Genomic DNA, 18,992 nt, shown 5'->3' on the forward strand with positions numbered 1-18,992 from the left:
TGCATAACATCTCATTAAAGGTGTTTTTGTAATCTCCCTTTGCCCGTTTCCATTACCCACCCCCACCTAAAGTTAGATACCATTGAGGCAAAGCAGTGCTTCTGTGTTGTTTTAACCTCCCCTGCCTTCCTGATCCCAGAACTTCTGTTCATGCAGCACTCTTGCTATCTCAGACATCCCAGATGTACCCTGGAGTCTGACAGGCAGGAGGTACTGGGAGGGTTTTTGTTAAGTGAATAAATGATCGCTTGAGCCAGTAAAAGGGAGCATCTCTACCATGAGACCATCTGGCATTAAACTGATTCTTTTTCCTGCCCACAGGAGGTCATCGTGGGGCCTGACACCACCTCCTACAGCCTGGCAGACCTGAGCCCCTCCACCCACTACACAGCAAAGATCCAGGCACTGAGTGGGTCCCTGAGGAGCAAGCTGATCCAAACCATCTTCACTACAAGTAAGGGGTTCAGGGAAGATCTGGCCCTATGAAAGCAAATCAACCCTCTACTTCCCCCTTCAACTTCCAGTTTACATTTTTCAAACAAAAATCTCAAAAAGCCAATCAATTCCCTATTAGTGCTTGGAAGCCTTGGGGATGTAGCTATAGGCATCCTAGTGAAAGGAACACAGGGCTAATGAGAGATCATGTAGACCCAGTCCCCACCTCCGTATCCTATTGGATACAGCTTGGGAGTCATCTACACTCCATGGGCTATAGCTTCTTCATTTTTACAATGTGATTAAAAAAAAAAGACACATCTCCTTCACAGGTATCTCATGTGAGAAGCTAAGATATTATATTTGAATTCCTGGCTCAGTCTGTGGCTTTTATACTGTTAAGTTTAATAATATAAGCTGATGAACACAGACTTGGAGAAGGAAGGGCTGTTTGCCTATAATGACCTAGCCACTGCACTGATGAGCTAAAGTCTGTTCTGAAAGTACCCACCTTCTCCCTCCACTCTAAGAGACACTCTTTCTCTTCCCCCTGCAGTTGGACTCCTGTACCCATTCCCCAGAGACTGCTCTCAAGCAATGTTGAATGGTGACACCACCTCTGGCCTCTACACAATCTATATAAATGGTGACAAGACCCAAGCACTGGAAGTCTACTGTGATATGACCTCTGATGGAGGTGGATGGATTGTGAGTACCACCATGGATTTTAGAGCTCTGGGACAGGGGCTTGGATGATGGGAAATGTTCACTCTTAAATACATGTGCATAAGGTAATCCTTGTCATGTGGAAGCCCTTCACAATTGTCTATTTAAATAGAAGGTAGAAAGCTAAGACTGAAGATGTAGTTCAGTTAGTAGAGCACTTGCTTGGAATATACAAGGTTTTAAGTTCAATCCCTAGCACTGAAAAAAACCAAGAATAAAGTTGGTAAACGTCTACTTGCACTCAAAAGGTGGAGGCAAAAGGGTTGGGAGTTCAAGGTTACCCTAAAATAGCAGTTTTAAGCCATTCTGGGATAACAGAAAAGTAGTAAGGGGGAAACTCTGATATGAATGGCAGTGACAATCAAACCTACTGGTTATAGTAACTAGCACTGGCTGAGTAGCTACTCTTTACCAGACATGTGTTAAGAATCTTGGGACTTATTTCAATACCATGGCTGTATAGACTGTATAGGATTTTGTTTTATCAATAAAATTTGTTTGTAGGTCTTCCCTGGTCCCCCCCCCGCCCCACCAACTTCCCTCCCACTGTCAGCTTCAGTGTCGATGCATCATGAAGACCAATGAGACCAAAATCCAGAGATTCATCCATGTCACCAGAATTAAGAAACATTTTTCTAGTTTTCAGAACACCTAGACTCAAGGAGGGGAGGGACATGATGTGCCCAACGTCGCAAGGCAAATATATAAGCAATGGAGAAAGCTGGAGATGGATGGGTATTCATCCCTCAGTTTGGAGTTCCTCATTCCAAAATCTTCTCTTTCCTTCTATTACTTAAGTAGCCATGTCGTTGTAGGTTTTCCTGAGACGCAAAAATGGACGTGAGGACTTCTATAGAAACTGGAGGGCCTATGCTGCTGGGTTTGGAGACCGCAGAGAAGAATTCTGGCTTGGTAATGTAGCTCTGAAAGTTTGTGGCAGATATGCCTACTGCTGTCTCCCTGGTCATTTGTCTTCCTGTAGTGAACAATGGGAAGAGGAAAGGACTGGAAGAAAAGAAGTTTGGTAGGAGCCATGGAATGTTGGAATAATTAAATGTTCCAGGTCAAAAAAATTAAGCATTATCAAGCCAGGCCTGTGGACCAACCTTTCAATTAGACACTAGGCCAATTATGGAACCAATCTTAGTCCTGTTGTAGACTGCTTTCCTTTTGAGCTCCAACACTGATATAGTCTCATGGTCATAATCTTTCATCCAGAACATCTCTGCAAAGAGGAAAAAAACAGACCCTCAAGGATGATGTATGGTTTAATCTATGGTAATCTAGCCAATGGATAAATACACTGTCATCCAAAATTTCCAAAGTTAGTATTACAGGGCCATCATCCATCAGAGACACTTTAAAACAATCCACATGGACAGAGCATTGTTCTCTGTACCACTGTCTGAGCCTGAGTCATCCCATCCCAAAGTTATTCATTGCATCACGTTAACTAGGAATTTTAGAATAGACAAGTCATGTGCCTGGGCTTATCAGCTTGATCTTCACAGTATAGCAGGAAGCTTATATGCAAAGGTATTTAATGTTGTCTTCTGAGGCTCAGAAATATGATATTTGTTTTGTCTGCCATTATACCAGCAAACAGAAAATGTTTCAAGCCCAAGTTTTCATGACATGTCCCACTGTCCAGTGTTCCCCTGCTACCCCCATTTCCTGTGTCTGCTTACCAGACATTGCCTGTCATTCACAGGACTGGATAACCTGAACAAAATCACAACCCAAGGGCAGTATGAGCTCCGAGTGGACCTACAAGACCATGGGGAGTCGGCCTATGCTGTGTATGACAGGTTCAGTGTTGGAGATGCCAAGAGTCGCTACAAGCTGAAGGTGGAAGGATACAGTGGAACAGCAGGTATGGGGTAGCTACACTTAGAGTTTGGAGTCATGAACTCCTTATGGATTCCCTCACTCACCACTCCTGTTACTGAGTCAACAGATATTTGAATGTCTTCTGGATGCTAATCCAGAAGGACTATCATTGAAAGGGTCTGGACCAATATCTGTAACATCTGGTCTCTGAGATGTAGAGTAGGTCAACAATTAGGCCAACTATGGTTGAATTATAATGACTCTCATTCAGAAATGTGTTTCTTGTTCTTTGGTTGTTAATAGTTGTAGAGTGGTGGTAGGAAAATGGTCTTCCAAAGGCATCCACCTTCACCAGATGCTTCCTTGTATGGGTATATGATGTCTCTGAGAATCTGCTAATGTGTGAATTCTGATATATAGGGATATTACAGAAAAAGGCTGTGATGTGTCTCTTCTAAGTTCTCTGGTGATGCTCCTGGCATGGTTAGTCTCTTGACTGTCAAGTGACCTTTTATTCTTCACCTAAATTATATCCCTAATGTGCTAGGTTAGAATTATGTGATACCCAGGCAACCTGACAATATTTAGTGACTAGAGGTCTTACTTATGACTGTAGCCAGATACCTTTGTATATGAGGGACATGCCCACTTGTGTTATTTGGGAGAGGATTTAAAGTGGCCTTTGTGCAGCTTTCTGGCTCCACATTAAAAAATAAACTAATAACAAAGCCATTTTTATCAAGTCTATGAGGGGTATCCTTCTCTGTAAGTATTTTCAACTACTGAACCTTCACGAATGTCTTTTAGAAAGTGATATAAGGATGAGAAAAGGGACTTGGGAAAATTCAGAAAGTTTCGGCTCACAGAAGGAGCATGAGTATGTGTGCGTGCATGCATGTGTCTGGAGAGCAATGGAAACAAGGAGGGACTGGGTCGAGAATGCAGACCACCTCGTGTAAGCTACAGCCTCTTTGGGTGGCCTTATTTTATGACTATTTATACAGGAGACAGATTTGTGACCCCTATGGGAGCCCCTCCAGAAAGGAAAAAGCCTTCACTTTGGACTAATAGGTGCCAAAGCCCGGGTGCAGTGAAAAAGACACAGAGCTCCTTTGAGAGGCATTTGGTGTGATGGAGGAGAGGGAGAGCCAGGGGTGGAAATTATTTTAGCATTTATATGCCTCAAAAAAAAAATCTGACACCTTATCACCTGATAATGAATACCTCTTTGGCTGAGGTCATGTCAAGAAGGAAGGATCTTACTACATGGCAAGAAACTCCACCAACCAACTGGGATGTTGTTTAACATTCACTTTATATCTCTTGTGAAAGAGAGCCTGTGGTCTTTCCCTTCACTCAGAGTGACCTCTTTAGGTTATAGTTTCCTGCATGCCTTGGTGGTAGTGCTTCACAGGAAAGCTTCATCAATATGTGCCTGCTCTCCTGTAAGTCATGAGTATCAAGGTTAGTTTAAAACACTCTGGAGGACCTTGGATGGCTTTCTCCAAGATCTCAGCATCAAATACCTGGATGTCTTAGATGGCTTGGGAGTAAGAAGGACCCAGACAAGATTCTCAAGGGAAAAAAAAGATGAAAACCAGGTTCTTAAATAAGAATCAGACAACACCAGCCTGGTAAACACTCTTTTAAAATTATTACAAGATACCCAAGCTATCTGACAATATTAAGTGAATGAAGGTGATAATGACTATAGATACCTTTGTTTGTGAAAGACATGCCCACTGTTATTTTTGTTTTGTTTGGAAGCTTACAGGGTCTCATTATGAAACCTATGTTGGACTCCAACGTGTGTACTCCCTGCCTTAGCCCATCCTGTTCCAAGCTGGGATTACAGATGTTCACCATCATGCCTGACTCACACATCACTATTAAATGCAAACTTCTCACCTTATCCTCATAGGCCCTTTAGGCAAAGCAAATATAGACAAATCATAAACAACAACCCTGGCCACTTCTCCCTGTCCAGAAAAATAAAATTTACATCTGGTATTAGAGCAGCGCTGTGAGGTAGACAGAATCCACTGCATATCTGCATTTCTTAGATAAGGACGTGAAGGTTTAGAGAAAGCCCAGCCTGTGCCAGGTCATGATTAGAAAAGCAAAGGGATGGATTTGGATGGAACCTTCCAGAACCTCCTGCAGCCTTCTTTCTTAACATGGAACAGCGCTTCTGTCAGACGCAAGCCTAAGGGGTGGCATTCATGTTCCACGCTTTGATCCTCAGTCCAGTCTGAAGTTCAAGGCCACTATTCTCAAGGATCTTTCAGTTCTAGCCTTTGATTCCGCCCTTTCCAACCTTGGGAGACTTTAATTTGGGGGGAGTCTTTATTCTCTCTTCTCTTTCTCTCTTATTTCCCTCAATCAGGTGACTCCATGAACTATCACAACGGTAGATCCTTCTCCACCTATGACAAGGACACAGACTCAGCCATCACCAACTGTGCCTTGTCCTACAAAGGAGCTTTCTGGTATAAGAACTGTCATCGTGTCAACCTGATGGGCAGATATGGGGACAATAACCACAGTCAGGTGAGTAGTCTGACGGGGCTGGGGAAGCAAGGCGTGCATGGGGAAAGATGACACTTCAACTAGAAAATGTGTTCTCTTCCAGCACAGTGAGAAATTTCAATGCCTTGGCAGATGAGCGAAGATAAAAAACAGCACATAGTAACTCTTAAAGAGCCAAAGGGGAACCACTGTCCAAATAGGTCATAAACTTAGAATTTTCCCCACAGATAAAATTATTGTTAGAACTTTGTAAGGATAATGTAAGTGGATGCTCTCCAAGAGATACAGGGGTGATATAGACCCTGGCAGAGCAGAGGTGCATACACATCCTCATAGTCCCAAGAAGGACCTGGGCAGAAGGCATGAACTTCAAATCCCCTTTGTTTCACAAAGGTACTCACACCCTGTGAGAGCTGACTGTTCTGAGGTCCCAGAATGATTTTGAAAGCCTGCTCAGACCTTCATATGCCTAGCGCCCCATCTGCTTTTCCCATGAACCCCATACAAGTCTAGTAAACTCCCACCATAGCAGATTTCTGAGCTCAAGAAAATATAAATTACATGGAGCAAAACTGAGACCATAGGAGTTTTTTTTTTTTTGTTTTTTTTTTTTTTTTTTTTGCTCTGTGTGTGTGTGTGTGTGTGTGTGGTATATGTAATGGAGACACACATAGACAGCTATGAAGTCTGATCCTGCCTCTCTCCTTTTTGTGGGTTCTCAGAATGTAACTCAGGTCTCCAGGCTTGAGAAGCAAACTTCTTTCCTCATTGAGTGTCCCCTCAGCCCTCACATAGAAATGCTGATGCCCAATCCTAACCCCGAATGTCAGGTTGCAAAGCTTGTGTTCTAGCTGCATTCTTATTGGCCAAACCCTTAGTAAAACAGCCCCATGAGAATCCTGTGAATTCAAGAGAGAGAGCACGTGTGCATGAGCACACACACACACACACACACACACACACACACACACATACACACACACACACACACACACACTACGTCCAGTTGCTCAATTCTATCACCTCATCATGACCTGAATGTTTACACCTTTTTTTCTTAGAAACGGAAGTTAATGTCAGCCACCATTTTATTTCAAGATGGCTGTCCAAGGTTCTGCACAACCCATGATGACTCCTAATGATGGGTAAAGAGTTAGTTTAGATTCAGCTGGCCCTTTTGAAAGTTTTCACACACGGGCCAGCAAAGACAAAGTCAAGAGACAGTCGACAGCGAAATGCCAAGTGGTTATAATTGAACAGGCCCCCTTTGTGTTTTGTTGACCAAATGGTGATGACCCATGAACATGTGACCAGATGGAAACTAACCCAGAGGGCTCTGGTTCTTTTCACAGGGTGTTAACTGGTTCCACTGGAAGGGCCACGAGTACTCAATCCAGTTTGCTGAGATGAAACTGAGACCCAGCAACTTCCGAAATCTGGAAGGCAGGCGTAAGCGGGCATAAATTCAGGGACAATTTGGTGAGAGAGGAATGGGGCCCAGAGCAAAGAAAGGATTTTTACCAAAGCATCAACACAACCAGTCCAACGGTGAAGCTATCCTTGGGCATTTGGTGGGCATCCAAGCAGACCTTGGATCACTGAGGCACTGACCTAGGCCCCTCTGCGATTACTTCCTTTGCACCAAAGACAACTGTCTCCAACCAGTTTCTGTTTTCTTGTTTGATTGAGCAAAATCTCCTAGCGACAGCAACACCGTGATTTTTACTTCTCTTGGGTGGTTTGGGGAATGGGAGAGGGGCAAGCTGGCTATCCGGTGGACATAGTCATTTCCAGAACCAGCTGTACTTTACACAGAGCTGGACAATTGTTATTGGTTGGGGTCGCAAAGATAAAACGTGTCATTGGAAGTTACCCCTTGTCCTGCCCCCCCCCTAACTCCACCGATGTTTTGTACATTTCCTACAACTGAAGCCTGAAAGATAATATTGTTTAAATTTCAAGGACATTAATATTATTAATATAATAATGGTGATGGTGAGGATGAACACTGAGGACTTTTAAAGAGACATTCCCTTCCCAAATTCTTCCAGACAGTACCTGATTGTATTTTTGTTGTTGTTGTTGTTGTTGTTGTTTTTTAATAAAAGCACAGTACTTTTCAGTCTGTCTGTCATTTTGATTTTCATTGTCAAGCCCGAATTTCACCAAAAACAGTATATCAGAACAAAGGGAGGGGTGCCAGAAAGGACAGGGAAGGGGTCACGGGGCTCAGTTCCAGGGAAGAAGAGAGAAGACAGGAGGCAGAGGCAGAAATAAACGAAAAGTTTTACAAGGTTGAAAGAACCTACGCCCTAAGGTCGAGCTTCCGTGCCTGTCATTGTGATGATTGCTATTTTTCTTTCTTTATGATTTCATGTTGTAAAGATGCTTCAGCGTCTGTTTGCTGGTGCAGCCTGGAAGGTTCTACCGTGAGAAAACAATTGGTGACATAGGCAGACTTCCCAAACTCTACCATCCACCAAATCACCTAACTGCTATGGGCCTCAGTTTCCCGTTCTGTAAAGGAAACGCCCACTTCTTACTTGTAGCATTTCCACGAAGAGTAAGCTATGCAGCCAGAAGAGCACTCCAGCACTATGCTTGGCATCATGAAGGCAGTGGGTTTAGCTATCTCTACTATCAGTGGCTATGGAGTGACTCTCAGGCTGGGCTATGGCTGCTTCCCCAGTTAGTAAACACAACTGTTCAATCGTGCACCTTTGGCCCCAAATGTCTCTGTTCCCTCTCTAGCCAGCCCCCCCCCCCCCATGAAAATCTCTCCCTCTTGGTTTCTGATGCAACACAGTGACAGGGTTCTAGTTTCAAACTAAAGTTGGGGAAATTCACCTGTCTGGTTTTGGGGACGAGGAGGGGGCACTCTTAAATGATTAAATCTAGAAAGTATGCCAGAATTGTCTCCTTCTCCCCCTCCATCAAAGGACCTAAGCAGAACTCCAAACTTAGCCCAGATACTTAGTGGTACCATGTACACTTAGGCTCCCCACCCAGCCCAGCAGGTCTGAGCCTGTTCAGCAACGCAGTGAGTCAGAATCATAGGCTTTGGCCTTTGCCTACAAAACAAGCACGAGGCAATCCTTAGCTCATAATCTTAAAGACTCTCAGCAAATTGACTTATTTAATGAAAGTGCTTGGACCTCTGGGACTTCATTCAAATGGAATGTAGTGGTTAAGAAGCCAGGATGAGAGGAACTCATGGCTCGAGCCAGATCCTCTGCTGCTGAGTTTATCTTGCTGTATTAAATACTGTCACATTATATACACAATTTGCTGTCCCAGATCATAAGATCCGTAACCTGCGACTCAGCCATAGCAACGTTTTCCTGGCTGTGCGGATCCAAACAAATGGCTCTCTGTAACAACTAGGCCTTAAGAGTCAGGCTTAATTCTCCACTCCACTGACCACTGACTTGGAAGTGCCAAAGCCCAAATTTCTCCTCTCTTTAGGGCTGTAGATAGGCCTAGCTGCTAAGACACCTCCTAGAACCCACACAAGAATGAAATCCTCATTAGAAAAAGGGCTGTCTCAGACAAGTGTCCTTACTTAGAGCTTTTCGAAGACTTTAGATGCCCTTAAAGCAGTGGTTCTTAACCTATGTGTCATGACCCTTTTGGGGTCACATATCAGTTACTTACATTATGATTGACAACAGGAGCAAAATTACAGCTATGAAATACTCTTATGTTGGGGGTCACCACAACACAAGGAACTGTACCGAAGGATTGCAGCATTAGGAAGGTTGAGAACCATTGCCTTAATGGAGGCTGGGTAACAAAGCGTCTGAGACTACAATGTTCAAAGCTCAACATACCCTTCAGTCTCCAACCCTGTGGCTTTTTCAAGCAGTTGCTTCCAACTGGGAAAGTCTCTTCAAGCTCTTCGACACACACAAGTTTGTCCGCTAACACGAGGCAAGCCAAGTCACCCCTGAGATTAATATCCAAGGTTTTCGGTGGCCCCTAAGATCCTTTGGTCATCCAGTCTTCTTTCTCCCAGTTCTGGGTCCACTCCAAGGTTATTGGTGTAAATTACACCAAAGCCTCCCAGTATCAGGTAGAGTATGATAAACAGAGGTACCAGCACTGAAGGAGGTGGAGAGTGGGTGGTGAATCAAGGGACCATCTTTCAACTCTTATTTCTGTGTCATCAGTGTAGGATTAAGGTGGCATATTGTCTCCTAAGTTTCAGCAACAGCCAGTTGACCTCCTTGAGGTTCAGATAGCTAACCTTCACACTTACCCCTTCAGACCTACAGAGTGGCTGCCCCACAGACACAGACTTGGGGAGCTGTACCGACCCTGTGGTCCTGCTTCATTGGCAGGAACCTCTGAAGACAGTCCCTTGCTCGGACTTCTCCTAGCCCCTAACAGGTGGCTCACTCTTAGAACTGCCTGGATGCTTGACGCCATAGTTAAACCTATGTCTCTCCTATAGGTCCTCATTCTTGTCTCTTTTCCTTTACTCTAGCTACCATTGGTCATTTAAAAAAAAATTCCCAGCATCCACATTCCTGTCTATATCTAGAAGACTTTTCAGTCGATAAGCACCCTATAGTCCATCATGAAGGCCAGGAGGAAAATACTTCTTTTTCCTCCTGATTGTCAACTGGATACTCATAAAGTGAGCTTTATTATTGACCAAGAACTATATTAATAAATGAAAGGGTTTCTGAAATTGGATTCCCCATAGTGTTTAGCTGAGGGGTGTCTGTGACCACCATCCATGACTGGCTATTCCATTGCTAGGGACACAAATGCCCAGTCCAGTTTACTGAGACCAAGCTGAGGCCCAATAGCTTCTTACATTTGGAGGGTAGAAGCCATCACTGTTTGAGGCAGACAAGGTACTGTCTGCCTTTGTATTTTCTGAAGCAGTGCTTTGGAAGATCTGAAGGAGAAAACTCCCATGAACCTCTCTATACTCAGCCCTGACAAGCATGACTGGTTTGACGAAACCTAGAAAATAAGTAAGACATAAGACAATTGTTTCTGAAGACATTTTATGCAAGACTAGATACTAGGGGGTCATCAATAATTCGACCCACTGATGTATTCAGACCTTGAACAGACTACCAGGAGGTAGTCCAACGGAGGAAGGTAAGGTGTGTCTGGGAAAGTTCAGCCACCAGGTAGGCCTTTGAAGGATCGATCATAGCTCTGACCCCTTCTTCTTCACGTCCATCATGATGTTCTTCCTTATCACAGATGTAAAATGAATTCCTTTTAATATAAATGCAAATGATGTATTAGTCCAGCGGCTGTATTTCTTTGCCTTTGGAGTGGGTTACCCCCAATAACCACTTAGAGAAAACAAAATTTATTTCAGGCTACACCCCCACAGCTGGGCAGTAAAATGATCTTTCTTAAGTTCTAAACGAATCTGATTTCCCTCCCACGAACCCATGATACCCGTGTATTACTGTTGATCTTGCTCTTTGGGCTTCAGATTTTTTTTCCCCTCATGGTGTGTTCTAAGACCCTCTCCTCATGGTGATCTTTCTGAAGCTTTCCTGGTCCTCTCCCTCCCCTCGTCCAGGCTGGTGGAAGCTTCTGCCCTATTCTCTCTCCTGCACAGCCATTGGGTGATGAAGATTTGTTAACAAGGCAGAGACTCAACGATAAAAATTGTTTACACGAACCTGAGACAGGAGATTCTCGAGACAGCATTACAGTGCCATGCCTGGGTTGAAACGGTATGTGAGGGCAGAGAAATCAACATTTGCATAACGCAAGGATAAACTCTACACAGTGCACCAAAACATTGTCCCTACACACAGACCCTGAAACAATGGGTCCAGCAGCCCACGGATAGTGCTTGAATATGAAATGGTCACCATAGGCTTGTGAGTTGGGGCACTTGGTCCCCAGTTATCTGTACCCTAGGAAGTAAAAGCTCACTGGAGGCAGCAGTACCCTGGAGGGAAGGCCTTGTACTTTTATACCATATCCCTCTTGTGATTGGTGACTCTTTGATTAGTGATTAGTGACTACAGATAACCGTGTGGCCAGGTGGCCTCCTCCTTTTGTCACCAAGCCTTTCCACTTCATGATGGAATGTGTCCCCTGAAACTGTAAGCAAGCATATAAATAAACCTTTCTTTTCTGAAGCAGCTTCTTGCCAGGCATGTTGTTTCATCTACGAAAGAGAGAAAGGAAACGATTACCAATGGAGACCCTTGAGGCAGTGAGACCAAATACATCTTTCCACCTGGGAAGTGTTTCCTTCGGGTTGCATTACGGTGCTGATCACACCTAAGGAAGAAATGTGATCTGAGATCAAAGATAGTAGGTATTCACCAACTGAAGGGAGCACAGGAAGAGCAGAGTTTGCAGACCCAGGGCTGCCCAGCTGCACAGAGAGATAGATGTCAGAGGCACCAGGGCAAGATGAGGCAAACCTTAGCTACCTTTGCATGGCTTTGAGGAAATGCCATAGGCTTTTGAAAAGGCTTAAGGAAAGGGAGGGTTATTTTGGCTCACAGATCGAGATTATGGTCCTCCACGGTGGCTGGAGAACCTACGGTACCCTAGCAACCACAGCTAGAAATCGGCAGATCCTAGAGCACCCACGTGAGAGCAGGGAGACAGAGAGGTTGGTACTCGGTTTGTTTTCTCCTTGTTTTCACTTGATCCGATCCAGGATCCCAGCCCGTGAGGAGGAGCTGCATGCTGTCTGGATACCTTCCACTCCTTCCACTGATCCTCTCTGGAAACACCCGCACAGACACATCTAAGGGTGTGCCTCATTAATCCCTGATAGATTTCTTAACCCAGCCAAGCAGACAATGGAAATGAGCAACCATAGACGCGGAGCAGATGAGGGTACACGGAGCAGCAAGGACCCACCACCCAGCCCCCACTGGTCTGGTTTCCTGACTTCAGCATAGAATGGCTCGAAGTATTAAACTCAAAGCTTTTCCCTTAAAACCATGTTTGATGCCGCGTGGAAGTGGGTTGAAGGTAGGACAGAGGACAGCATACAGGTTGCTTCCAGGAGTCCAAGGAAAATTAGCTCTGGCTGAGTTTGCAGATTCCACGTGGGGTTCTGTGCGGTTCACAGTCAACACTCATAGGTTTGGAGCCACAGAGAGCTTCTCTATTCCTTACCCTTATTCCAAGGTGCTCATAATAACGATCTGGGACTCATTTTTCTGAACCAGGCTGTTAGTTTCTATTGGGGCAGCCCAATTAGGGATGTGAGAAGCTGAGCAGAGGCTTTATCCACTCGGGAACAGAGTGTCAACAGGATCCTCAAGTACCAGAGTCTTTGCTTCTAGGGTAGGTAAAAAACCCCCTCTTGGTGAGTGTGCTTACGAGAGGCCTACTAATGAAGTCAAGGTGAGGCCTGTGCTGAACAACAGGAGTAAAGGTGACACGGAATAGTGGTGAAGGTGTTGGTAGGACCTTGATTCAAAGACATAATGTCCACAGATGATGGTTGAGACTTACTGAGGATGTTGAGCCCAGGCCTGACATAGTTAATCTTGTTCCTTCCCTAAGAAGGGCAGTTCTTCACTAGGACAGTGCGTGTCCTACCCATTTATAACCTTCCAGCTCAGGAGCATCGGGGATGCCAGGGTTTGTGTCAGTGTCTGGAACCAGCATCCAGCAGAGGACTCACTTTTCTGGTCCTCCTATGGCCCCAAGAAGCCCACAGATGAATTCAGTCTCTACAAAGGAAGAGTGAGGCTCATTTGGGATTTGCCCCAATCCCACCAGGACCAGGAGGCAAAGCTTAATAATTTACAGTAAACAATAACAGGGTTGGGGGGAGGCCCAAACTAAGTGACCCCCATATGCACATGCCACATTTGCAACTACAGATTGGAAAGAGGAGTTTCCCAACAGCAAAATGACTTCTTCCAAGTTCACGTAGCCCCTAAGTGTCAGAGTCCATGAATGCTTACAGACCCCTTTGCCTTAGGTACCTTGAAGAATGCCTGTAGCCATTTCTTCCTTTATCCACTGTGCTCTTCTGGATGCTCAGAACACCTGCCATGTACCTATCCCCTCATCTCATTTCACAGGGTGCTGTTGCTATGGCGCCCTCTGCAAAGTGCTGATCATCATCTCTAATTTGTACAGACATCCTGGTTTGCATCTCAGGCTCTCCTACTACCAAGTCGTTTTTGAATGCCCACCTAGTATTTCTGAATATCTCATATAATGAGAATTAAGAACGTCTATCTTAGTGGCCGGGGTGGGGTGGTGAATAAGTGAAAGACAGAGAGGAAACTCTCCACACAGGCTTCTTGCCCTCAAATCGAAAGACGGGGGCAAGCACCGTGAGTAAGTACTTTACATAACCAGCAGGTGGCAGCCTCGTCCCGTCTTAGGAGGGCAATGACCCTGTGCATCCCTGATAGAGGTGATTGATGTTACTGGGGTTTATGGAAAGGGAACTAGGCTGGCGATTTGCCAACACCTCTGGGAAAACAATTTCTTCCCCTTCCCATTAACCTTCTCCACAGGAGTCCCAGCAACTTATAAGAAGCCTGACCAATCACCAATTCTTGGCTAATGTCTTCCGGGTTTCTTAGAAGCAGATGCACCCTAGGGTAGGGACAGGAGTATTGCAAGCAAAGGGGTATTTCTGTCCTAGTGACCAGTTCCCATTCGGATTCAACATAGACCCTGGCAAGAATCACTACCCTCTACAACATGCTGAGCAACTGATGCCGCCGTACCCCAAACCCATTTCTGGTTTCCTTCTGTTTCTAGTCCCCTCTTGTTGGTTACAAAGACAGCCTGTACCATCTATCCCCCCTTGTCCTGGTCTGTCTCTAATGTCTTACCAGCGATACTTCTAGCCCCCTTAACTAGCTTTGATTTCCCGCATGGAGACAGATGGGGAAACGTGGGTCTGACTTCTCCCCGAGGCTCTTCCTATGCCTACTGCTGTTGGCTTTCTCTCCGTCTATAAAACCCTGTTTAGATGTTAGTTCCTGCGCCTCATCTTGAAAAACATGAGCAGCGATCAGCATAATGTCAAGAGCCCTGGGTCCTTAGAACCTACTTCCTGATGCCAGTCTCCATCCGAAAGCACCGAAAAGTGTTTTCTTCTGTCGTGTGCTAATGTGTGGCTCACATCTTCTGACACTTGTCTTCTGTTTCAAAGAAGAACAGCTATAGAGGAGGATGCTTGCAGCTAACCATCGGACTGAACATGGCGACCCCAGTGAAGGAGCTAGAGAAGAGACTGAATGAGCTGAAAGGGTCTACAACCCCATGGGAAGAACAAAATTATCAACTGAACAAACCCTGCATAGTTCCCAGAGATAAAACACCAACCAATGAGCACACATGGAGAGACCCATGGCTCCAGTTGCATATGCAGCAGAGGATAGAATTCGCTGGCATCAGTGGGAGGAGAGGCCTTTGGTCCAGTGAAGACTCGTTTTCCCAGTGTAGGGGAATGCCAAGGCACTGAAGTGGAGAGGGAGGTTGGGAGAGGTAGCACCTTCATGGAGGCAATGGGAGGGGAGGAGAATGATATTGGAGGAAAGGGGATGACATCTGAAATGTAAATACAGAGAATAGCCAATTTTTAAAAAGGAAAAAAAGAAAAGGAAAACAGCGTAACCGTGGCCCAGAAGACACACACTTTTCTATCCTGTGGTGATCTGGGATACTGGCCTCCCACTAAGCTCCTCAGCAGGCACAGACACCAGAAGCACTTTATCAAGAATGCTTTTCCCAGACAGAGAGGGGTGGCCTTTAACCCAGCACTTGGGAGGCAGAAGCAAGTGAATATCTGAGATTTTGAGACTAGCCTGGTCTACAGAGCAAGCTTCTCTATCTTTCTCTCTCTCTCTCTCTCTCTCTCTCTCTCTCTCTCTCTCTCTCTCTCTCTCTCTCTCTCTCTGTCTCTTTGTCTCTCTGTCTCTGTCTGTCTGTCTCTCTCTCTCTCACAAACACACACACACACACACACACACACACACACACACACCATCCCCAACACTCCTTTTTCCCGTTTTCCCCAGTGGCATGTACTTCCACCCTTTTGATTATTCATATTGTCTCTGGAAATCAGTTTCTGACCAAGTTTCCTTTACCTTTTTACCTTGTCTCAAGAACAGAGCTGTCCTAGCATTTCCTCCGCATTACTTGGTTGTTCACTCAACACATGAGCAGACCGGGGAGGAGGGCTCAGCAGTCCCATTAGCTCTACTTGCTAATGGGATTTGTGCTTCACTTGCATAAACCCCAAAAACACCAATCATCTCTCTTAGGAGCTCCCTGGGTTCCTACAGAGTGCCGACTGTATACCCGTATCTCCCGTTCATTCCTGTACAGATGAAACAAACAGAAAGTGATCTTGATGCCAACTATAATCAGCATAGATCTGAATTCAGACCATGCTTGCCCTTGCCATGAGTTTAACAAAATGGAATGGAAGAGTGTGGTTTGGAGAAACAGTCACAGAATTGCTCTCTGTAGAAATAGCCTGTCCAGCAGAGAACTAGATTGTCCTCCAATGGACAGATTTAGCAAAAATCTGGTGGTGACATGGGGGGGGGGAAATACTATGGATTTCAGTGTTTTTAAGGACAGAGTACATTACACACCTAACCAAAGTAAGGGCACTTCTCCCAGGACTCTGCATCCACGGGGTTCCCCGGGAGCTCCCTCCCAGTTTCAGATCAGGGAAGAAACATTTCCCAAGAATCGGAGGGAGAGAAAGCACATTCACTGACCCCTCAAAGCAAAACTGACACTCAAGGTCCATCTGAGCATGAGGAAATGGAGAGGAGGATTTCCCAGGCATGGTGGGACAGCGCCAACGTGGCTTCCCTCTCTTGTGTGCTCAAGAGTTGCTCAAAAGGACCAAAGGTTGTCCCCTTGGTTGTGGATTTCCTTCTCACTAAGGTAGGACTTAGGTACTTAGGTACGTAAGTGACTCAGAGAGAGCAGAACAGGTGAACCACAATCCCCCCTCAATCCCAGCCCTATAGTATACCCCTTCTGGGCCTCTGACTTGGCTCCTTGCTTACAAGGTGTTGAAGATGTTTCCTCTCCAGGTTTTCAGTCTCTAGCTTGCGTCCCAAGTGCAATGGACTGAGAGGCAAACATAAAGATTTAAGACACTGGGAAATGCAAGTGTTCTTCTTTGGACAACAAAGAAGTCCAAAAGAGCACTTCCATCAGGGACCACATCCCTGGGAGCCACAAATATGCTTCTTACTGAAAGATAGATAGATAGATAGATAGATAGATAGATAGATAGATAGATAGATAGATAGATAGACAGACAAACAAATAAATGTCATCCCCAGATAGGTCTCCACCACCTGGGTTGGAATCACTTCTCCAAGAAATTATTCTTGGGCAAATTTCTGTTACATGAGCTTTTCCAAACCTCACCTAGGAAGCTGCAAGCAACTTAGAAGGCAGTCAGAGGCTTGTGCCTCTAAAGGAGGTCTTTACCACAAAGAGATCCTATCCCTGTCTCTTTGCCTCACTCACCACATAACCCTTTTCTCCTTCCCCCAACTAATCCACAGCATACTCAAGTGAGACTTAAGTCGCTTGATGTGCATCTTGTAAGAGAAGCTTTCAATGGGAAGACGAGAGTTTGGGTAAAGTAGGACCCCTGACCATGGAGTCATGAAACTGCCTGTCCTGCCAGACAGTGAGTGTGTTGGCAGGAGAAATTCTTCTTTACAGTCTTCGTGGCACCCATCAATGGTGAAAAAAGTAGCAGTTCTCTTAAATGAGGTGGCCCCTCTGTTCATTTCAAATCCTGGTTCTACAACAGAACTAGCCATATACATTTGATCAAAGTCCATAACTTTTGGGGGTGTCAAATGTTTTCTTTTTTAAAACAGAAATAATAACTGTCTCCTATGACTACAATAAATGCCCCACTATACCTACAATATCCCCTGTGCACTTGTCCATACAGTTGGGCTGTAGTAAATGACTAACAGTAATTTGGCTATACTCCTCACAGCCATCCTCCACACAGACTACATAATCACTACCCATTTGACTGGCTGGTCAGTAGGTGGAGCTAATGTGAATGCTTTAGGTTAATTTAAGCAGAAGCCTGGACAGGCCAAGTCAAGTGCCTCCGGCCTTTAGGCTGCTCTACAGAGGAGCATGAAGCAGGCAAAGAAAAACAAATATTTACTCTAAATATACCCAGCTAAGTGTGAGAAGCAGGCAAAATTATATGTCACTTCCGTCATGACTTCTGATTTGGTATTCTAGTCTCATAAAGCAAAGTCCCAGATCCTCCAGGGGACCACATGAGATGCCCACCTCTAAGGGCTGGTCATAATAAATCCGATTATGAAAAACTATACTCCAAGTCATATGTCCTTAAGGGAGTCACAAGAAATATTCCTACAGCATCCAGTTCCTACATCTGACCCTCCACAGCTATATTCCTGCAGATAAATATGCATTCCGTGCTGCCCAAGATGTCAACTGTCTATTAGCTGGTATTTCCCAGGTTCCTTTGCTACAAGGAAGCAGGGACAGAGTCACTAGCCATGCCTTTTAGCCACTATGGCTGAAGTCTGTGCCGTGGCCTCTTTATACTAGTTCCTTCCACCGGTCCCCTCCTTTTCATGCCAACAATACAGTGTCCCCTCTGTTTGATCCGAAGGAGAATTTTTAAGGTGTGACATTATATGGAATCTCCTTCTTGTTTCTTGTTTGGTTTCTCCATCCTGACAAGGAAGATGGAGCTAGAAATCAAACAAGGCCTGGTTGACAGCAGTTTCTGTTACAGCTGCTTTCCACATCAAAGTTCATTTTGCCTTCAGCACCACCCTTCGGAGCTGGAAACTGAGGCAGGCTAGGCCAGTGTCACTGAGGTGGTGGTCTGCGTTCATATAACGGGAATTAAACACGCTCGCTGCCTTAGCACGCTACTACCCAAGTAGTGGCAATGGCTGTGAACATGATTAACACACCTCCAAGGGTGAGAATAGTTTTAGTCTGTGCATCTGAGATGGTGACAAGATACCCTGACCCCCTTCCCTCGAACACGAGGGAGTACAGACTCTCAATGCAACAGTGATGGAAACCAGGACTTTACTTCTTCTTTTAAGTCTATTTGGAAGGAAAAAAAAACAATCCTTAAGGCAAAAAGACAGATGCTTTAGTGAGCTCTCTGCCTGCAGGGTAGACACGGTACTCTGTGGAGTGAAGATGGTCTTCCATGGGGCAGAGAATTGAGACAAGACCATGAGATCACTAGGAAGTGGCACCTGCATCCTCAGCTCTGGGAACAAGAGGCACTGTATTCAAAGAAGCTGGCCGTGCTGTAGAGGCGTGGCTGTCTACCTACAGCCTAGACCGTCCATGCTGGTAGAAGTTGCTTTCACATGGCGCTCCACTCCAGACTCTCCCGAACACCAGGAACGATTTCAGGCTGCATAAATGTGCCTGCAGAGACTGTAGAGATGACATTCAAAGAGTCTTGTGCCAGGTCCTGGATT

General features: G+C 45.2%; 1 protein-coding gene across 2 annotated transcripts in view; it reads left to right on the forward strand.

Moving 5' to 3' along the window:
* The window catches only part of TNC (tenascin C), an 87,256-nt gene extending 79,691 nt beyond the window's left edge, over positions 1-7,565 (forward strand). For both annotated transcript variants that reach the window (XM_080940275.1, XM_080940276.1), the window contains 6 exons: positions 322-454; positions 992-1,143; positions 1,977-2,073; positions 2,873-3,034; positions 5,378-5,541; positions 6,873-7,565. In XM_080940275.1, coding sequence (XP_080796401.1) covers positions 322-454; positions 992-1,143; positions 1,977-2,073; positions 2,873-3,034; positions 5,378-5,541; positions 6,873-6,983 — 819 coding nt within the window. In that variant the 3' untranslated portion in view covers positions 6,984-7,565. The remainder of the gene's footprint in view (positions 1-321; positions 455-991; positions 1,144-1,976; positions 2,074-2,872; positions 3,035-5,377; positions 5,542-6,872) is intronic.
* Positions 7,566-18,992: the final 11,427 nt, after the last annotated feature.

The sequence above is a fragment of the Micromys minutus genome (genome assembly GCF_963924665.1).
Source record: "Micromys minutus genome assembly, chromosome: 28".
In the NCBI taxonomy this organism is placed as follows: domain Eukaryota; kingdom Metazoa; phylum Chordata; class Mammalia; order Rodentia; family Muridae; genus Micromys; species Micromys minutus.